The 18,449-nt window shown below is 43.3% G+C and overlaps 1 protein-coding gene across 1 annotated transcript; it reads left to right on the top strand.

Annotated features, from left to right (window-relative positions):
- Positions 1-2,927: 2,927 nt before the first annotated feature.
- On the top strand, positions 2,928-16,839 carry ZKSCAN2 (zinc finger with KRAB and SCAN domains 2). Its single transcript, XM_061208773.1, has 7 exons — positions 2,928-3,594; positions 4,624-4,810; positions 7,297-7,388; positions 7,720-7,846; positions 10,548-11,231; positions 13,133-13,624; positions 15,916-16,839. Exons 1-7 carry the CDS (start codon positions 3,190-3,192, stop codon positions 16,836-16,838), a joined length of 2,910 nt encoding a protein of 969 aa, XP_061064756.1. The 5' UTR covers positions 2,928-3,189; the 3' UTR covers position 16,839.
- Positions 16,840-18,449: the final 1,610 nt, after the last annotated feature.

Genomic DNA, 18,449 nt, shown 5'->3' with positions numbered 1-18,449 from the left:
GGGGTCAGAACTAAAACAACAACAAAGCATTCTTTAAACATAAAATGGGCTAGATAAGTAGAGGGAGTCGAGATATGATGCCAAGTACATAGGGAGAGGAGCTAAAACATGAAGAGGGTGGACAGGCACAAAAGGAAGACATACCTAAATATTTCCTGGATTGGGGAAGGGGTTGGGGGGCTTTTCATGCAGTATCCACATCAGAAGCAAATAAGGAGCCAACACAGACACTGGTGGATAAAATAAGAAAGTGAATGTAAATGTGCTTCAAAATCTGTGGAACTGTGCACACATGGCAAGAATTACTCAGAGCTTATGGACAGCAGATGAGGTTGAGTGCCTACTGTGTGCAAGGCATTGCTCTAAGCACCTGGCACACAACAGTTAAATAAATAAAGTCCTGCTTCATTGAGCTAACAGTCTAGCGGGGGAGACAGATAAATGTATTTGCCAATTATTTAAAAGTGTGATAATTTCACCTGGCTTTTTCCTTTAGACAGAAAAGATGGCCTCCAGCTCACTGCAATCCCCACTATTCCCCATTCCCTACTGTCTTTTTTTGTTTAAATAAATTTATTTATTTATTTTTGTCTGCATTGGGTCTTCGTTGCTGCGCGAGGGCTTTCTCTAGTTGTGGCGAGTGGGGGGCTACTCTTCGTTGCAGTGCGCGGACTTCTCATTGCCTGTGTGGCGTACGGGCTTAGTTGCTCCGTGGCACGTGGGATCTTCCCGGACCAGGGCGCGAACCCATGTCCCCTGCATTGGCAGGCGGATTCTTAACCCCTGCGCCACCAGGGAAGTCCTCCCTACTGTCTTATACTCTACTTCACTCAATTATGTTATCTGCCTGAGCCCTGCAGCCTTTCGAGTTTGTGACCCCTGCTCCCTAATGTCCCTGAGGTGCTTGTGACACTTGCCTCTCCTAAAAACACCAAATGGCTCAAGGAGCATATAAAAGACCCTGTTCTTAGCCGACTCAGAATCGTGGGTTGCCACTTAGTCTAAAGTAACCTTGGGCGGATACATCACCACACTGAGCTGTCGATGTCCTTAACTCTAAAACGGACGTAATCTTACCTGTTTTATAGGATTTCTGTGAGGATTAGACTTTGCCTAGTCAGCTCTTACTCCTCCTTTGGATCTCACCCCTAGCTTTACCTCTTCAAAGAAGCTTTCCCAGACCTCCTAAGTCAACTCCCTCTAATATACACAGATTCTAAGCACCATGTACTCGTCGGCAGTACCTGCCGCAATTACAACTGTACATTAGTTTGTAGATTATTTGATTAACACGTGCCTCTCCCACCAGACTGAAAGCTCAAAAGTGGCAAAGGATGCTGTGTTTTTTGTTTTGTTTTTCTCACCACCTATCACCATGTCTGGCAAAAAAAAAAAAAAAAAGGTGCTCAATAAATATTATTTTAAAGAGACCAAAGAAATGAAATAAAGGAAAGTAAGCTTGTAGACAGCTGTGTAAAGACAACCTCTGGCATGTACTAGCTACCCAATAGATTCTCACCTAATGCCTCTTGGCTGCTAGAATTTGCATGTCAAGTTTTAACTAAGAAAAAAAGTTACTAAGTTTTATTTTTTAATAATCTATCTACCCGCCAACCCCAGAAGAGGGATTTTTGCTTTGCCCACTGATATAAGCCAAATGCCTAAAAGTGCCTGGCACCTAATCAGTAAAGGGATGGAGGGAGGGACGGAGGGATGGGCGGGCACAGTTCTGGGGTTTCACAGAAGTTGAGAGACTGGACAGCTCCTCCTGCCACCACCAGGAGGAAGCTGGGGCCTGGTCGGAGGAACTCTGAGCCAGAGATGACGTCCTCTCCCAACAGTTTTAGCTACACCGACTTCCCCGGTGCCCGGGGCAGTAAGAGCCCCCGAGGCGAAGCGCAGCCCCCGCTGCTCCGCAGGCAACGGATGGGGACATTCGCGGATGGGGACATTCACAGATGCGAACATTCACATATGCTCCCCCAGAGGAGGACTGGGGCGGCACCGTGTCCCTCCGCGAGGGCCGCTGTCCCGCCGAGGGTCGCCGCCTACAGCAGCCCTGCCAGCACGCGACCGTTCGCAGCGCGTGACGGAACCCTCCGCCAGGCAAACGAGTCCTCACACCCCGCGTCAGAAAGGACTTCGCGCCGCCTCCTCAGTAGCGCTCCTCAATCTCACAGACTCTCCCCGCCTCCCAGATTCCCCGGCTGACGGAGAACGCCCACTCCCCTTTCTCACACTGTTCCACTGTCTCTTGCAAAGTGCCTGCGGTGTGTCCGTCCGCCCCGAGGAAAAGTCGCCGCACCGCTTCTCATTCCTAAAGTGTCTCAGCAGCGCGTCGCTGCGGTGCGCGCTCTCGCGAGAGTCCACAGCGCCGCCCCCTCCCCCCAGACCCTCGCCGACGAGGAAGCCTCCGCTGAACCCCGCGGCGCGCGGGCGCGAGTGGCGCATGCGTGGCTGCTGCTCCCAGCGCCCCCCGCGCAGTCCGGGAACAGAGCGGACGAGGCCGCGAGCGAGGATCCTGCAGCCGCCACCCTACGAAGCGTTGTTTGGTCCCCGCGGCTTCTCTCCCCTTAGGGACAGGACCGCTTCGCGGCTTTCCTCAGCGTGTGGAGGTTTCCTGAGGACGTCCCGGGCCACCTTGAGCCAGAAGAGCCGGGCGCTGGCCTCGGATAACGTCGGCCCCCGCCCCAGCCACCCACAGCGGCCTGGGCGCACTGCAGTGCCCGAGCCTCGAACCTGGGGCCGGGCGGGGCCTGCGCATCCGGCCCCACCCACTCGGGGGCCTCCCCTCCCCCGGGCCCTTCCCTGGGTGTCTGACACACCCCCTCCCGGCCCGGCTGTCCGCCCCCGCCCTCCTGTCCGCGGTCCCCTTGATTTTTTCCCAGTCCTCTAGCGTTGCTCTTTCCGACATTGCACTAAAAGATGCACCCTGGAAAACCACAACGCGGGGACACATCTTGTTGGGAGAAGAGGCTGAGTTCTTGGACCTTAGGGTACATGTTCACCTTTTCAAGGGCCTAGGATAGATTTGATTAATCAGCCTGGGGTACCCTGTTCCTGCTGACACTGCCGTTTTCACATCCCTGCCTGCCACACTTCCCAAAACCATTAGCAGGGAGCTCTCGAAGGTTTGGTTTCTTCGAGTCTCCTTTGAGCTAGACGTGAGGTTGACCACCGGGTTAGAGCATGGCTGCATCCCTGGACCCTCAGATCGACGCGCCCCTGGAGGTTGAGGGATGCCTAATAATGAAGGTGGAAAAGGAGCCCGAGTGGGCATCGCAGCCCATTCTGGAAGGATCGGACAGCTCTGAGTCCGAGACTTTTCGCAAGTGCTTCAGGCAATTCTGTTATGAGGATGTGACCGGACCCCATGAAGCTTTCAGTAAACTCTGGGAACTTTGCTGCCGGTGGCTGAAGCCAGAAGTGCATTCCAAGGAACAGATCCTGGAGCTGCTGGTGATTGAGCAGTTTCTCACCATTTTACCCGAGAAGATTCAGGCGTGGGCACAGAAGCAGTGTCCGGAAAGTGGAGAGGAGGCGGTGGCCCTGGTAATACATTTGGAGAAAGAGACTGGAAGACTAAGACAGCAGGTGAGAGAGGATTTTCCAAATTTTTGTATTTAGCAAGAAGGGGGTGGAAAGGAAGATGGGCAAGGGATGCATTGCAGGAAATGCAAATTATGGAAGGATAAATGGTAATAATGAAAGGCCTTTAAAGGGAATCTACTTAAAAGGGATCAGAATTTCATATTAAATAGGAAAAAAGCTTTGGTTGAACTATTATCTTGCAAATGACACTGAACATTATGCATCTAAGTATTTGTTTTAAATCTTTGCGTAACGTTTCCCCAAAAAATTATATGAGAGAACAGTACATTATGCTTCACAGGATTTTACTTTTGTAGCTTGATCCTAAAGAGGGCTATTTTGCCCTGCCCCCCACCCAAAAAGAAAAGGAAAGAAAGGACTTCATCAGTTACCCCAGGGCCTCTTGTCATCCTTTAATATTCCAATCCGTGCCTTCTGAAGTGCCCTCAATGTCATCATCCTTGTCACTCTTCTCCATTTTAATTGCTGATCCTTATTTGTCAGTGGCTTTGCATGCTCTTCTAATTGTTTTTCATCAGCCCTTTCAGTAACCTCATGAAATCCTGCAAGATTTGCACTTTCACCTTGCACAGGATTTGTGTAAAGTTCTGACTATTAGCAAGTTGCTGTGTTGGTCAGAAATAGACACTAGATGTCGAGATTAATTTTCTAAGTTTTCAGTTCACTAGTGAATTAATTAGTGTTCTGAGAACTTTCACTTCTCTGTGAACCTAATAGATATGAAGACTCAAATAATGTCTAGTCTGATAACAGGGAAGCTCTGTATTTCACTCCTAACAGATTTTCCTTCTCTGTATACTAATAAAGAGCACTCTCCTATTCCCTTATGCCCAGACTTCTGGACAATACTATTAACCCGATGCCCTCAGAGGTCCCATTGGGAATGGAGTGAAATTTTCATTCCTTCTCACATCTTCTATCCTTCTTTGATATCTTTCTTGGGGGAAGTTGGCTCTGATCTAGCCCTCTTTAACTCCCTTTTTCCATTATGGCACTGACTTTATTTCCCAGGTTAGCAGTCCTATGCACTCAGAGAAGCAAGCCCCACTTGGAGCAGCATGGGAGGTGGCAGACTTTCAGCCAGAGCAGGTGGAGACCCAACCCAGAGTGATGTCTCTGGAGGGAGCTGAAAGCCTCCACTCAGGACACCAGGAGCAGCTGAACCAGAAGAGAGCGCTTCGGCCCTTACGCAAGAATGGTAAGAAGAACCAAATGGTAAGAGCATGCCCAGTGCAGAGACCATGGCAGATTTGTTTTGTAGCCCTAACACTGTGACTTGTTCAGCGTAGGGTCCCCTCAGTACATATTTGAGAGTAAATTGAATATTGGGGAGAAAGACTTCATTGGCTTCAAGAATTGGGAATATGTGTGACATAAGTAAAAGGGATCTTAAAGATGGAATCTGAGAAAACATAGATTGCCCAGACTGGCCTTAAGGTCTCATAGTGTCATTTAAGAATCTCCATTCTACAATCAGCTTGTGGTTTTTAGTCCTGCTGTGTGTATAAGTGTGTGTGTTCTTGGCTGACTATAAGCAACTTGGAAAAACTGTTTGGAAGAAGAAATGAGATTTTTTTTCAAAAAGTGACTGACAGTAAGGCATCACAGAAGTGGCATATGAGAGGGATAAACAATAAGACTTCATAGAGAAGAGACAACTGGTGTTCATATCTGCCCTAGACGTTAATGAATCAAGTCAAATACAAGGAAATGAAGACCCTGTCCTTCCCATTCCACAGTGATCTCTCCATCCTCTGCAGCATGGTGTCAGGCTTAAAGAGAGGAGTGGAAAGATCACTGAACCTACAGTAAGAAGACATGGGTTTAAATCCTTTCTCTGCCCCCTCCCTGTGTTATCTCGGGCAAGTAATATTAATTAATTAATCTCTGTGTATTAATGCATAGAGATTAAGAGATTAGGCTTTAGAGGTAGACAGTATGCGTTCAAAACCTAGCTCTGCCATTCTTTATCTGTGTGGTCTTGGTCAAGTTACTAAACTTCTCAAACTTTCCATTCTGTCATCTGTAAAAGGAAAATACTAAGGTTGTTAGTGTAGATTAAAGGAGGCATCGTAAAAGGGTCAGTGCATAATAGTGCTCAATAAATGTTAGTTTCCTTTCTCCCATAATGGCATGATTATTTTTAAACTTCAAATCTGTCTGACTTACAGAACCCCTCATCAAGAGGCTAGATTCACCACTTCGGACCCCACCTCCTTATCCCTCCTGAAATTCACATTATGATAGAATGCATTGCAAATGTTAATGGTTTCTGGATTTTTCAGTGTTCGTTCATCAGCATCAAAGTTCCCTTGTTCACATGGATTAGATGCTGTCAGTTACTTTACCTGATAAATTCATGGTGTTTCTGGATTTTGCCATCTCAGGTGATAAGGAATTCCTGAAGTAAGATGGTTTGTTCTGTTGAGGTCCTTACTGGGGGTATGGAGGACAGAAAATTTGAGGGATAGATATCTCAGAAAGGTGAATTCTTTCTAAAAGAAGAGATAGGATTTCAGCCATGTGTGCCTAAGGGAATAATGTATTTCCAAGGAAGTGATTCAGTTTGATTCCATAGAAAGTAGTAGATCAAGCTTTTGAGTTCTTGGTCACAGTAGTATTTATTGTTAAAGTTTTCCTAGATAGTGAATTCTAGAGTAGAAGTTAGACCACAGACTGCCTTATACTATATAAGCTTATATATCTTCCTTCCACCTTTCTGGGGGTATATTTGCCTGTAGTGTTCAGTACTATGTATCTGTATACGCTAACATTTTTTAGGACAGTATTCACTCATAGCGGATTAATTTGTGCCAGAGATGGCGAACTGGTAACTCACGCGCCAAATCGGATTGTTTTGTTTCACCTACAAGGAGTTTTTGGTTTGGGGGTTTTGTTTGTTTGTTTTTAGTTCTCAAGATTTAAGACTTGAGATTGTACATAAAAGTCCTGCTTTCTGGCTTCTCTTGAAAAAGTTAGAAGCTCTGGGGCTTCCCTGGTGGCGCAGTGGTTAAGAATCTGCCTGCCAGTGCAGGGGACACGGGTTCCAGCCCTGGCCTGGGAAGATCCCACATGCCGCGGAGCAACTAAGCCCGTGCGCCACAACTACTGAGCCTGCGTTCTAGAGCCTGAGAGCCACAACTACTGAGCCCACACGCCACAACTACTGAAGTCTGCATGCCTAGAGCCCGTGCTCCACAAGAGAAGCCACCACAGTGAAGAAGCCCACGCACTGCAAAGAAGAGTAGCCCCCTCTCGCTGCACCTGGCGAAAGCCCATTCACAGCAATGAAGACCCAATGCAGCCAAAGATAAAATAAATAAAATTAAAAATTAAAAAAAAAAAAGTTAGAAGCTCTGTGCCAGGGCAATAGTCTCACAATGAAGCATCAGCTGGAGCTGAACACTGGGTGTACACTTTCAGTGGGACATGTGCTCTCCAGTTCCCCACAGTCCTTACCTCTCCCCTTTCATGATGTCCTTTACCTGCTTACTCCCTAAAAGCATTTGTGTTTGTGAGCCCTGCTTTAGGGTACCGTGGTTTGGGGCATTGTTCTGAACTCATTGAGAAAATAACCAATTTATGTTTGTCGGTTTTTTATACATGCTCATTTCATAAAAGGAGAAGCAGCATGAATAAAATGGCAGAGCCTACAACACCAGTTGTTTCTTTCTCTTCTTACAGCTCGGCCTTCTCCCTGGGTTCCTCCTCCTGCTGATGAATGGAACACCATAGATCAGGAAGTAACAGCCACACGAGTTCCTGCTGGGTCCCAGGTAAATTGTAATTGTTCTCTCTAGCCTAACTTCCTAGGATATTCAGTCACAGTGATTTCCTCAAACTTTTATACTCCCTCCAAGAGACTTTTTCCCCCTTGCTCCTTTTCCAGAAGAGACTGCACCCAGCCATCTGAGCAATGGGACTCCTTGCTGGATCATCTCTCTTATGATTCTTTATAGTACCTTCTGCTTCATTTGGCACATAATATACACTTGGTTCTTTGATTTTAATTTTTATTTAGGGCCTTTCTGTGCTTCATCCATGATCATTCATCCTTCAAAAACCCATGTGGTTATCTTGGTAGTCATTACTGTTAGTGTGTTACAGGGACCAGTGAAAGATGTCCACATGGCAAGAGGTTTTTCCTACAAAAAGAGTGTGCGTCAGATTCCTGCTCACAGAGACCTCTACCGGGATATTAGAAAGGAGAGTATTGGGAACATGGTCTCCCTGGGTAAGGATTCTATCCCTTTTCAAATAAAAGATTTGGGGATTTCTAATATATTCACTTCTACTGATGATAAAATAGTTATAAATGTTGTCACTTTAAGGACCTCCATGGGTTGTCTAGTCATTTCTGTGCTCTAGCATACCATGTTCTCATACCTCACTCATTCCTTTCTTCCAATTTATATTATAGATTTTTATATATTCTTATAATTTAGTGATTAAAACATTGGAGAGATTTATATATGATTGTCATATTATTGAAATATAAACTTATCTACATCCACTAGACTGAAAATTCTGTAAAGTCATAAGGTCTTTTTAGGATTTGTTTTTGTTTAAACGATAGTAACCCCAACACTGTGCACAGAGCCTGACATATGGGTGGTGCCCAGCAAATATTCATTGAGTGGATGGAAATCTTATAAACAGAAGAAAATAATTTCAATACAACAACCTTGATAGCGTGTTGTGAATTTTTTAAATAGCACAAATTTTTACACGCACACATAACCACTGAAGTGTAATTTTACAGGCAAACTTTTGAAGAGCTATATCATCTGCTTTAACAATAGGGCTAAATATGGTTCATTCATATGTAAGCTACAAGTCAGAGATTACTTATGAATAAAATTATAGGCCTAAAATGTGCACCAATACACACTATAGATACTATAAACCTTTGTTGTCTAATAGAGTAGCCACTAGCTCCACGTGGCTATTTAAATTTAAATTTATAAAATTAATTAAAATTAAATAAAGTTTAAAATTCAGTTCCTCAGTGGCAGTAGCTACATTTAAGGTATTCAATAGCTGTATTGGACAGCACAGTTACAGAACATCATCATCAAAGAAAGTCCTGTTGGGCAACAATACATACAGACCCTGAAGTACAGAGATTACAAAATAGGCCGTGTCAAACTGAATGAATAAAGATAAACTGACAATTGTTTATAATCAGAAAGTAATTAAAGCAGTTTAAAAAAATCAACTTAAGATGACACTGATGACACACCAGTAACAAAGCACTCTTCCCAAAACAGCAGGACCCTTGATTTTATTTTATTTTTATTATTATTATTATTTTTTAATTTTTTGGTCACACCATGCAGCATGTGGGATCTTAGTTCCCCGAACAGGGATCAAACTTGCGCCCCCTGCGGTGGAAATGCAGAGTCTTAACCACTGGACCACCAGGGAAGTCCCAGGACCCTTGATTTTAACTTTTACTTAGGGTCTCTGCACTTCATCACTGATCATTCATCCTTCAAAGACCCGTGTGGTTATCTCGGTAGTCATTGCTGTTAGTGTTGTTACAGGAGCCAGTGAAAGATGGCCACATGGCAAGTTGCCTACACAATAGCTGTTTGCTAGTGTTGCCTTGGATCACACAGCATCCAGACCTAGTAAAATGATGAATTAGAGGTTTTAGTAAAATTTGCCATGAGTGGGTTAGAGACCATACTATGGACATTCAGATTTAGCCCAGTGCCTCCATGTTTAATAATTACATATGGAAAGGTCCAGGCCCAGAGACACCTGGCTCGGTCTTTTATCATAGATTGTAAACTAAAGGCTTATGAGTCTAGCCTACAAACATATTTGGGCCTTGCACAGAGTTTTAATTTAAAATTAGTTTATAAATCTGGATTTCCAGTATCTCTTAAAAAAATCAAACGTCAGGCACAATGGGCCCACCTTCTCTCACAGCAGCCATTGACCACAGCTGAGTGGAGGAGCTCGTGCTAAAATGCCAGGGCTCTCACTCCAGCCACCTCACTCCTTTACTTTGCCTGCCTGGTCCTTGTAGATGTTTGAACTTTCACTGTCCCTACACTTACTTCTCTCATGTGAAAGTGAAGAGCAAATCTCCATCCCCAGGGTTCTTTCAGCAAGGATTTGATTTGATGCTGCCTCCCTAGGGGAATTCCGTGAAGCTCCTATGTGTGTTTTCTATAGAAGGAAACTAAATGTCATTACATACTTATCAGGCATTGGACACTTTACAGATGATCCTTTATTTAATATTCCCAGCACCTTGTTGAATAGATTATATTATTTCCTAGGAAACTGAGGCTCAGAGAGATTAAGAAACTTCCCCTGGTCAGAAAGTAAAGTAAGTGGTGGAGCTAGGATTCCAATTTAAGACATGTTGATCTCCACTGTATTGTAAAGTAAAAAATTCAAGTTACTTTCCTATTCTTACGTCTCTTTCCCATTAACGTCACCAGAATGTCTCCAAAAGTTCTTGACTTCTCATCTCCCATAGCCCCAGTGTGTGTATGTGTGTGTTGAGTGGGGGAGTGAGGGGATGTGGGGAGCAGGTGTAAGCACACTTTATAAGTAACGAATACTGGCTCATAGGAGCACGCTCTGAACCTAACACAATGTTAGATACTGAGAGGGAATTGAAGGTAATGAAATACGTGTTTCTTACCCTTAAAAGTTTTCCTTTAAGAACTAGCTGGGGAAGGAAGTGGTACATATTATGAGAAGGGAAATGGTAGTCTAAGTAGATGATTGTGCCAAATAACTCATGTAAGAAACTAGTGTGCATGATCGTGGTTGAGGAAGACTTTAGAGAAGGAACTGAACAAGACCTTTAAAGGATAGGTGTGAACAAGTGTTCCAGGAGAGCATACTACAGCAGGAGATGGGGGCATGCAGTGATGATCTCTCTAGCATGAAATATGTTTCTCTTACTCTAGGAAACACAGTGTCTACAGCTAACAAGATGGGACAGTTGGAGCAAAGAAAGGAGCCGTGGACAATAAGTCTACAATCCCCTAATAAGAGGAATGTCCTACGAAGCAACTATATCAAGGAAAAGTCAGTTCATGCTATTCAGGCCCCTGCAAGGAATGCAGGGAAAACACGGAGAGAGCAGCAGCAGTGGGGTTTGGAAGATGAAAAAATAGCAGGCGTGCATTGGAGTTACGAGGAAACTAAGACTTTCCTTGCAATTCTCAAAGAGTCTCGCTTTTATGAAACACTTCAGGCCTGTCCCCGAAACAGCCAAGTATATGGTGCTGTAGCTGAATGGTTGCGAGAATGTGGCTTCCTCCGAACACCAGAGCAGTGTCGGACCAAGTTCAAAAGTCTACAGAAGAGTTATCGAAAAGTGAGAAATGGCCATGTGCTAGAACCCTGTGCCTTCTTTGAGGACATGGATGCTTTGTTGAACCCTGCAGCTCATACTTCGTCCACGGATAAGCCAAAGGAGATTCTGTCTCTCCCCAGGCTAAAGAGAATTGGTATCAGTGCTAAAGAACAGATCAATTTGGTGGAGGAGGAAGAAGCCGCAGAAGAATCTGATGGTGATGAAATGGGTGTTGAGTTTATCCAGAAGTCTGAGCTTTGTGGTGCTCCTGTATTATTTCAAAACCTGAGTGGTAAGAATGGTGCTTTTTTTTTTTCTGGTTTGAAAATGGATGATGTGGTCTTGTGGAAAAAGGAGTAGACCAGAAGTGACCAAACCCAGGGAATTCTGTCACACACACCTTGCCACTCATCACTGCAATTGGCCATGTAACTGAAAGTACTCCCAGGTGTTTTGTTACCCCCAGTGCAGTCTGAGTAACAGCCATGAAGGGTTCTTTTTTGGGCACAGCATGAATTTTGAGTATTTGGGGTCTGTGGAAGGAAGACTAATGGAGTCCAGGGTTCTAAGGATCTAACATTATCTGAGAATTGTTATAATGCAGTCAATTGTATTAGATTGTAACAGTCAAGGATACATTATTATACTATCAAGGATAGTCCATAAAGGAATGTGTAACTAACAACAACAAAAAAAAGAATTAAAAAAAAAATTCAAAGAGAAGACAAGAAAGGAAAAGAAGAATCACAAAGTAGATGCATTAAATGGAAAAAAATCAGTAAGATGATAGATGTAAATCCAAATATATCATTAATTACAAATTTAAAAGTCTAAGATTATCAGATATATTTTTTAAAACTATACTGCTTACAAGAGATACATCTTTTTTTTTTTTGGAGCAGAGAAAGGCTTATTGCAGTGCCAAAGCAAGGAGAACAGGTGGCTCATGCTCAAAAACCCAGAACCACAAGAGATACATCTTAAACGTAACACAGAGATATTGAAATTAAAAGGATAAAAAAAAGATACTATGCGAAAGAAAGATGGTGTTGAAATTTGGGGCCTGGGACATGCAGAACTAAACCACCAGTTAGTAGCTATGTGATGGCTGACATATCATATAATGACTTTGAGGTTCAATTTTCTGTCTAAAATATGGCTAAGAATATGAGGGTAGTTGTTAGTGTTAAATGAGATAATGTAGATGAAGGCATTCTGCAGATGCTAAAATGCAATAAAACATTGCCTGGTGTCACAGTTATTAGTAATGTTTCTGTACTCCACTTTATGAAAAGATGATAATTTCTTAGGTAGAATGGAAAAATAAACCAGGCTGGGAGATCTGAGACTGTACTCATGACTGTACCTATTCAAAACAAACAGATCTCAGGAAAAAGATGGGAAAATGCATTATACAGGTATTCATCATTCTGGAAATCCATAGACATGAGGGTAGGGTGGTTTCAAATATGGAATCCAATGATATGACTGAAAGAGACCACCCAGTAAGGTAGAGGACAGAAAAAACTTTCCTACTACAGATTATAAAACACCCAAAAAGCATGTTTAACAAACTGTCTTCAGACATATCCTGAAAAGCTTAATTCTGCTATAAAAGCAGGACATCTGCCTGTCTTACGGATGGTTTCATCTCTCAAAGTAGAGGACTCAGTAACATCAAAAACTACTCTGGACATAGTTCTGCTGTTCAAATAAGACGGGCTAAAGAAATGATAGGGAATTTGGGGGAAAAGTTCCTGCTGGGTGTCCTAGCCCATTATTCCTAACAATTTTTAAAAGACAGACAGCTAAATCCTTAATAACCATAGCAATGGCAGATTTGGGGGGCTGCATTTTTATTCTACCAAGTAAACTTTGAGATCAGTTCATCAATTTTAATTTTAAAATCCTATTGGGATTTTGACTTTATAGATTCATTTGACAATTGATATCTGTACAACTTGTATCTTCCTATCCAGAAACATAGTGTCTCCCCATTCTTTCTAGTTCTTTTATGTCTTTCAATATAATATTATAGTTATTTTATATAGACCTTCTCATTTCTTGCAAAGGTTATTCCCAGGCATATAATAGTTCCAGGGAATGAGATTTGTTTTCTTGTACTTCTTATATTTTGTAATGTATAGAGGCTTCAGACACCTTGTATCTTTGAACTTTATCCTTGAATGGCAGGTGTGCACTGGGGCTACGAGGAAACCAAGACTTTCCTTGACATCCTCCGTGAGACTCGGTTTTATGAAGCACTGCAAGCCTGTCATCGGAAGAGCAAGTTGTACGGGGCCGTGGCTGAACAGCTGCGAGAGTGCGGCTTCCTCCGGACACCGGAACAGTGCCGGACCAAGTTCAAAAGCCTTCAGAAGAGTTACCGCAAAGTGAAAAATGGTCACGTGCTAGAGTCCTGTGCATTCTACAAGGAGATGGATGCCCTGATTAACTCTCGGGCATCTGCCTCTCCCACCAGCACCCCAGAGGAAGCCCCGTCACCCTCAATTCAAGAAAGAGAGGACATTGAGATTGAACCCCAGGAACCTACGGGCTGGGAACCTGAGGAGGACTCACAGGAGGCAATAGTTGAAGATTCCAGCAGTGAGAGACTGAGCGAGGAGGAAATTGTACAGGAGCCAGAATTCCAGGGACCTCCAGGTTTACTGCAAAGCCCGAGTGGTAAGGATCATGAGGGGCTGTGGTCTAAAGAAGGAGGAAGTGGGATTTACTGACAGATCAGAAGAGCTGGCACATCGCTCATGAATGTCTGTTCATTAAGCAGATATTCGTGTGTCCTGTGCCATTTGAGGAAAAGGGGGAGGTATCGATGAATAAAACAGTCCCTGTTCTTATGGTGCTTCTGTTCAAGGGAGGAACTTGGACTCTCGTGATTTGGTTTTTGGGATCTCAGCCTCGGTTTTTGTGTGTATGGGGCAGATAATGTTTAATATCTCCTAGAAATATTGTGGGGAAGAAGAACTTGGAATTATACGTGAGAAAAACTCAGATCAAGAAGGTGTGTCTGTAAGCTCAAAACAGAAATGTCTCAGTTATGTGTGATGTGCATGAGAAAAAGGATAGGCAGAGACAAAAAGACTTTATTCTGGTACTGAGCTCCACCTGCGGGTTTCCCGCTGACCGCTGGATGCCCTCACAGGCATCTCACCAGCAGCCCAGGCTTAAAATTTTCAAAATTAAAATCAGCATCTTCCTTCCCACACTATGGCTCTGCCCTGTGTCCTCCCACAGGTCATCCAGACTTAAAAGATAGAGATTTTTTTGATGCCTTCTCTCTCATTGTTTACATCCAGGCAGATATGTTTTTTCAGCTGTTGTAGAACTTCCATCTGCCCCCCTCTTTAGTTACCATAACCATTACCCTAGTTTAGCGTTTCTCTGTCTCTTGCCTAAACTATTGTAAAAGTCTCCAAACCAGTTTTCTCCATTAGACTTGTATTAAGGTTCCACAACCATCCTTAATCTGAGTTTGTCTTTCTAACCTTACCTGTTATTATTTTCCTTCCTGTACTCTATGCTTATTCAAAACAAACATTAGAAAAGGAAGTTCACACATATGCTCTCTGGTAGTATTTATACAGGAATTTGTATTTGTATGGGAATGAAAGCTGAAATTATTAACTCTGTAACTGGAACTGTTAAAGTTGATAACTTTGGAAACAAAGTCCTTCTCTTGTGAATCTTGTTTTTTAAGGTGAGCTCCAGACCTGTCATCAAATTATCAGGCTCTGTCTGAGGCAACTACTAGGCTGTAACTTCCTCCATATCCCGGAACAATGTTTGACCCAATCAGAGTGCTTCAGAATATGACATTGTTAGGGCTTTTGACCTAAGTCAGTGGATTCATTGCTGGCTGCCCTCGTCTTCCAACCCAGGGCACAGCCACCCCACTTGGGACTGAGGGATGTTGGCAGTTTCAGCTCAATATGTGGAAGGAAAGTAACGTTGAAATTAGCAAGTAGAAACAAGACAGTACAGCAAGATGCATAAGAAGAAGGGTTTGAGAATCAAGCAAACCTGGATTGGGCCTAAGTTACACAGTTTGTGAACTATTTATGGATCAAATAATACGATGTCTGAATTTACTTCAAAATAATCCGGGTAGAGGGAGCAGAGAGTGTGTGGGAATAGAGATGAAACAAGACTGGCCAGGAGTAGATCATTGGGTAAGTGGTTCATGGAAGTTCAGTTTATGTACTGTTCTCTACTTTTCTGTGTTTAAATTTTCCATAATAAAAAGTTAATACAAAAACCACACAGTTAATAAGTGACCAGGATGGAATCATAACCAGAGCTGTCTGATTCCAAAGCCTGTGTCTTCACCACATCATGCTCTCTGTTCAGAAAACTTCTCGGGAAAGCTGGGATCCAAGATGTACTGTGGGATGTAGATGAAAGAGTGAGGAGAAGATAATTCTGGTTTGTCGAGCAGTGATAATTAAGATTTGAGTTAGTGTGGTCTGTGTGTGAGACTGCCAGAAAAACAAAGTGACAGCAACATTTGAGAAGAAAGAAATACTCTTGGATAGAATATGACTAGAGGTTGATGAGCTTAGAAGTCCACTGAGGAATTTGGACTTGATCATTAGAATCTAAACACTAATGAAGTGTAGTGTACTTTGATATAGATGAGAAATTTTGAAAGCAGGATGAATTGTACTGGAATTTCAGGGAGATAAACTAAGTTGCTCCCATGTTAATCAGGATACAGATTGGGGATAATGGCTTGGATTATAATTCAATTCTGAAAACATTTCCAAAGGCCTACTTTGTGCTGGGTATTATTGGCTATTCGTGGAACTGAAAGAAAATAAGGCCCAGTGAATCAGGAAAGAGTCCCCCACACCTGAGGCCAGTGAAGCACACAGGGATCCTAACAGACAAGGCCTGTAGGCCATGTTGTTTATGTTGATACATGACTGGTCTGAAATTTTTATTGTCTTTTTTTTCAGATTTTGAAATTGGAAGTAGTATCAAGGAGGATGCAACACAGGTAATATATAAGGACATGGAGCAGCATAGGGCATTAATAGAAAAGTCTAAAAGGGTTGTTTCTCAGAATGCTGATCCAGGTAAATATTGTAAAAGGGAATGCATCTCAGGAAGACAATGGGAAAACCTTCAAGGAGTCAGACAGGGAAAACTGATGTCTCAGCCTAGAGATTTAGGGAAAGCTATCGTGCATCAGAGGCCTTTCATGGGGAAAAGGCCCTACCGACTTCTCAAATACGGAGAAAGCTTTGGAAGGAGTGCTCGCCTCATGTGCCGGATGACCCACCAGAAGGAAAATCCTTATAAGTGTAGTGTCTGTGGGAAGTGCTTTGGTAGAAGCAGGAGTCTAATCAGACACCAAAGAATCCACACAGGAGAAAAACCTTTTAAATGTCTTGACTGTGGGAAAAGCTTTAACGACTCCTCAAATTTCGGTGCCCACCAGAGAATCCACACAGGAGAGAAGCCCTACAGATGTGGAGAGTGTGGGAAATGCTTCAGTCAGAGCTCGAGTCTCATTATACATCAGAGAACCCACACTGGAGAGAAGCCCTACCAGTGTGGAGAGTGTGGGAAAAGTTTTACCAACAGTTCTCATTTCAGTGCCCACAGGAGAGTCCACACTGGTGAGAATCCCTACAAATGTGTGGATTGTGAGAAGAGTTTCAATAACTGTACGAGATTTCGAGAACATCGGCGTGTACACACCAGAGAGAAGCCCTACGGGTGCGTCCAGTGTGGCAAACGTTTCAGTAAGAGTTCTGTTCTCACTAAACATCGGGAGGTTCATGTGAGAGAAAAGCTTCTGCCATACCCTCCAGTGCTCTATGCCCCAGAGAACCCACACAAGGGAAAGACTGATGAATTCAGGCAAACTGTTTGATGACGATCTCTTCTCTTCCTAAATGTCCCCTTAGCCATTTTAATGGCTAATCTCACTCTTGGAAGCAATCTTTTCTTAGCTATAAAGTGTAATTCCCAAGATAAGGCTGAGAATATAAAGACTTGGATCCTGTCCTCACCTCTGCCTCTAACTTGATCAGTCTGTTCCTCTCCTTCTGTGTGTGTCAACTTTTCTTTTAATAAAGTGAAGAAGATACAGTGTCTGAGTGCAGAATGGAATTCTCTTCAGTATGTCAAGGCCACTGCCATGGGATCGCTAAACCCAGCAACATCCAAGATCCTTCAGTGTATGGAAGAGTTGTTATCAAGGAGATAAAAAATGCTCAAAGTTTTTTTCATTCTCTACCACATGCGATCCCGGATGCAACTTGATCACAGAGTTTCCTGTTTGGGTAGAACTTTCAGGAGCCTGATGAGAACCACATCAGATCCATCTTGGTTTTGAAGATAGTCACAAAAGGAGATTGAAGATTTTATAGTTTCCGCCAGAAGTCTGTTGCAGTGTACCTTTTTTGTGTCAAGAAGTTGATCTAAATAGCTAAGGTAGAATCCCTGTATTGTCACTGAAATAATGCCTTGCCCTCCATAGAGATGAGAAGCAACTGATCACCCATCGTCCTTTGTAGACTAACCTTTTCTGTACCTGAAGACTGAAAGCCTCTTGGCTGCTGTTTCTCCAGCCTATAAGTAATCCAGTCCCTGTTACTGTTTCTCCTAAGTCCTACACTTACCTCTTAATTGTTCTGGGTGCCCTTGTCTGACTCTTCTGAGCTACCATGCCCTCCTCTGATTGAATAGCGTGCATGCTCATGGTGTGTCTCGTTAAAGTAGAATTTCAGACACATTCTAGTTCTGAATGTGTGACTTCTCTGGTTTTTATCTAGAATATGACTGATATGTTGGCATATTTTATGCCTCCCAACCCCACACTTCAGTATAATAATGTATAATTTTAGATAGTTTTCTAAAACTCTAAGGAGATAGGGAAGGAAGTGAGGTAGAGACCTGAAACATTCAATATTTATAAGATCAGTTGGACTCCTTAGACCTGCTTTAGATCAGATCGCCACCTTGGTCCAGACCAACGCTCCAGAGTTGCTTGTTAAGTTTACCATTCTCTTTTCTGAGGCTCCTAGTCCCTGTTCATGTGGTCGTAAACCTCTCTGTAGAACGCTGAGTAATTTATGCAGCTCTATACCTCACCGAGTGAAGGTGGAAATATTTACTGAAACTTCCAGTCCAGAACACTTTTCGTTTTCCACATTTACCAGTTGGTCTGAAAGATGTCTTTGACAACCCCCAGCACTGGCCCGATAAATATTGAAGGAAGGGTTCAGATGGGGAGATAGTTCACTTACGGATGTTGCAAACCAGGGATTTGGTCATCCAAAGCTGTTAACTCCAGGATGAGGCCAGTGGCATTTATACCCTTAAGGTGAAGGTAACCTCGGGGGGCTTTGCTTTGGGGAGGGAGAAGTCATAAGTTTAGTGGAAAGATAACCAACCAGAGTCAGGGCTGTAGATCATTTTTTTGGTCTTATCCTTTCCTTTGTCAGATGCTCTCTTATTTGAAGACATCTGAGTATGTTTG

Source organism: Eubalaena glacialis, chromosome 13, assembly GCF_028564815.1.
Source record: "Eubalaena glacialis isolate mEubGla1 chromosome 13, mEubGla1.1.hap2.+ XY, whole genome shotgun sequence".
Classification (NCBI taxonomy): domain Eukaryota; kingdom Metazoa; phylum Chordata; class Mammalia; order Artiodactyla; family Balaenidae; genus Eubalaena; species Eubalaena glacialis.
This window is presented reverse-complemented; position numbering and strand designations above follow the sequence as displayed.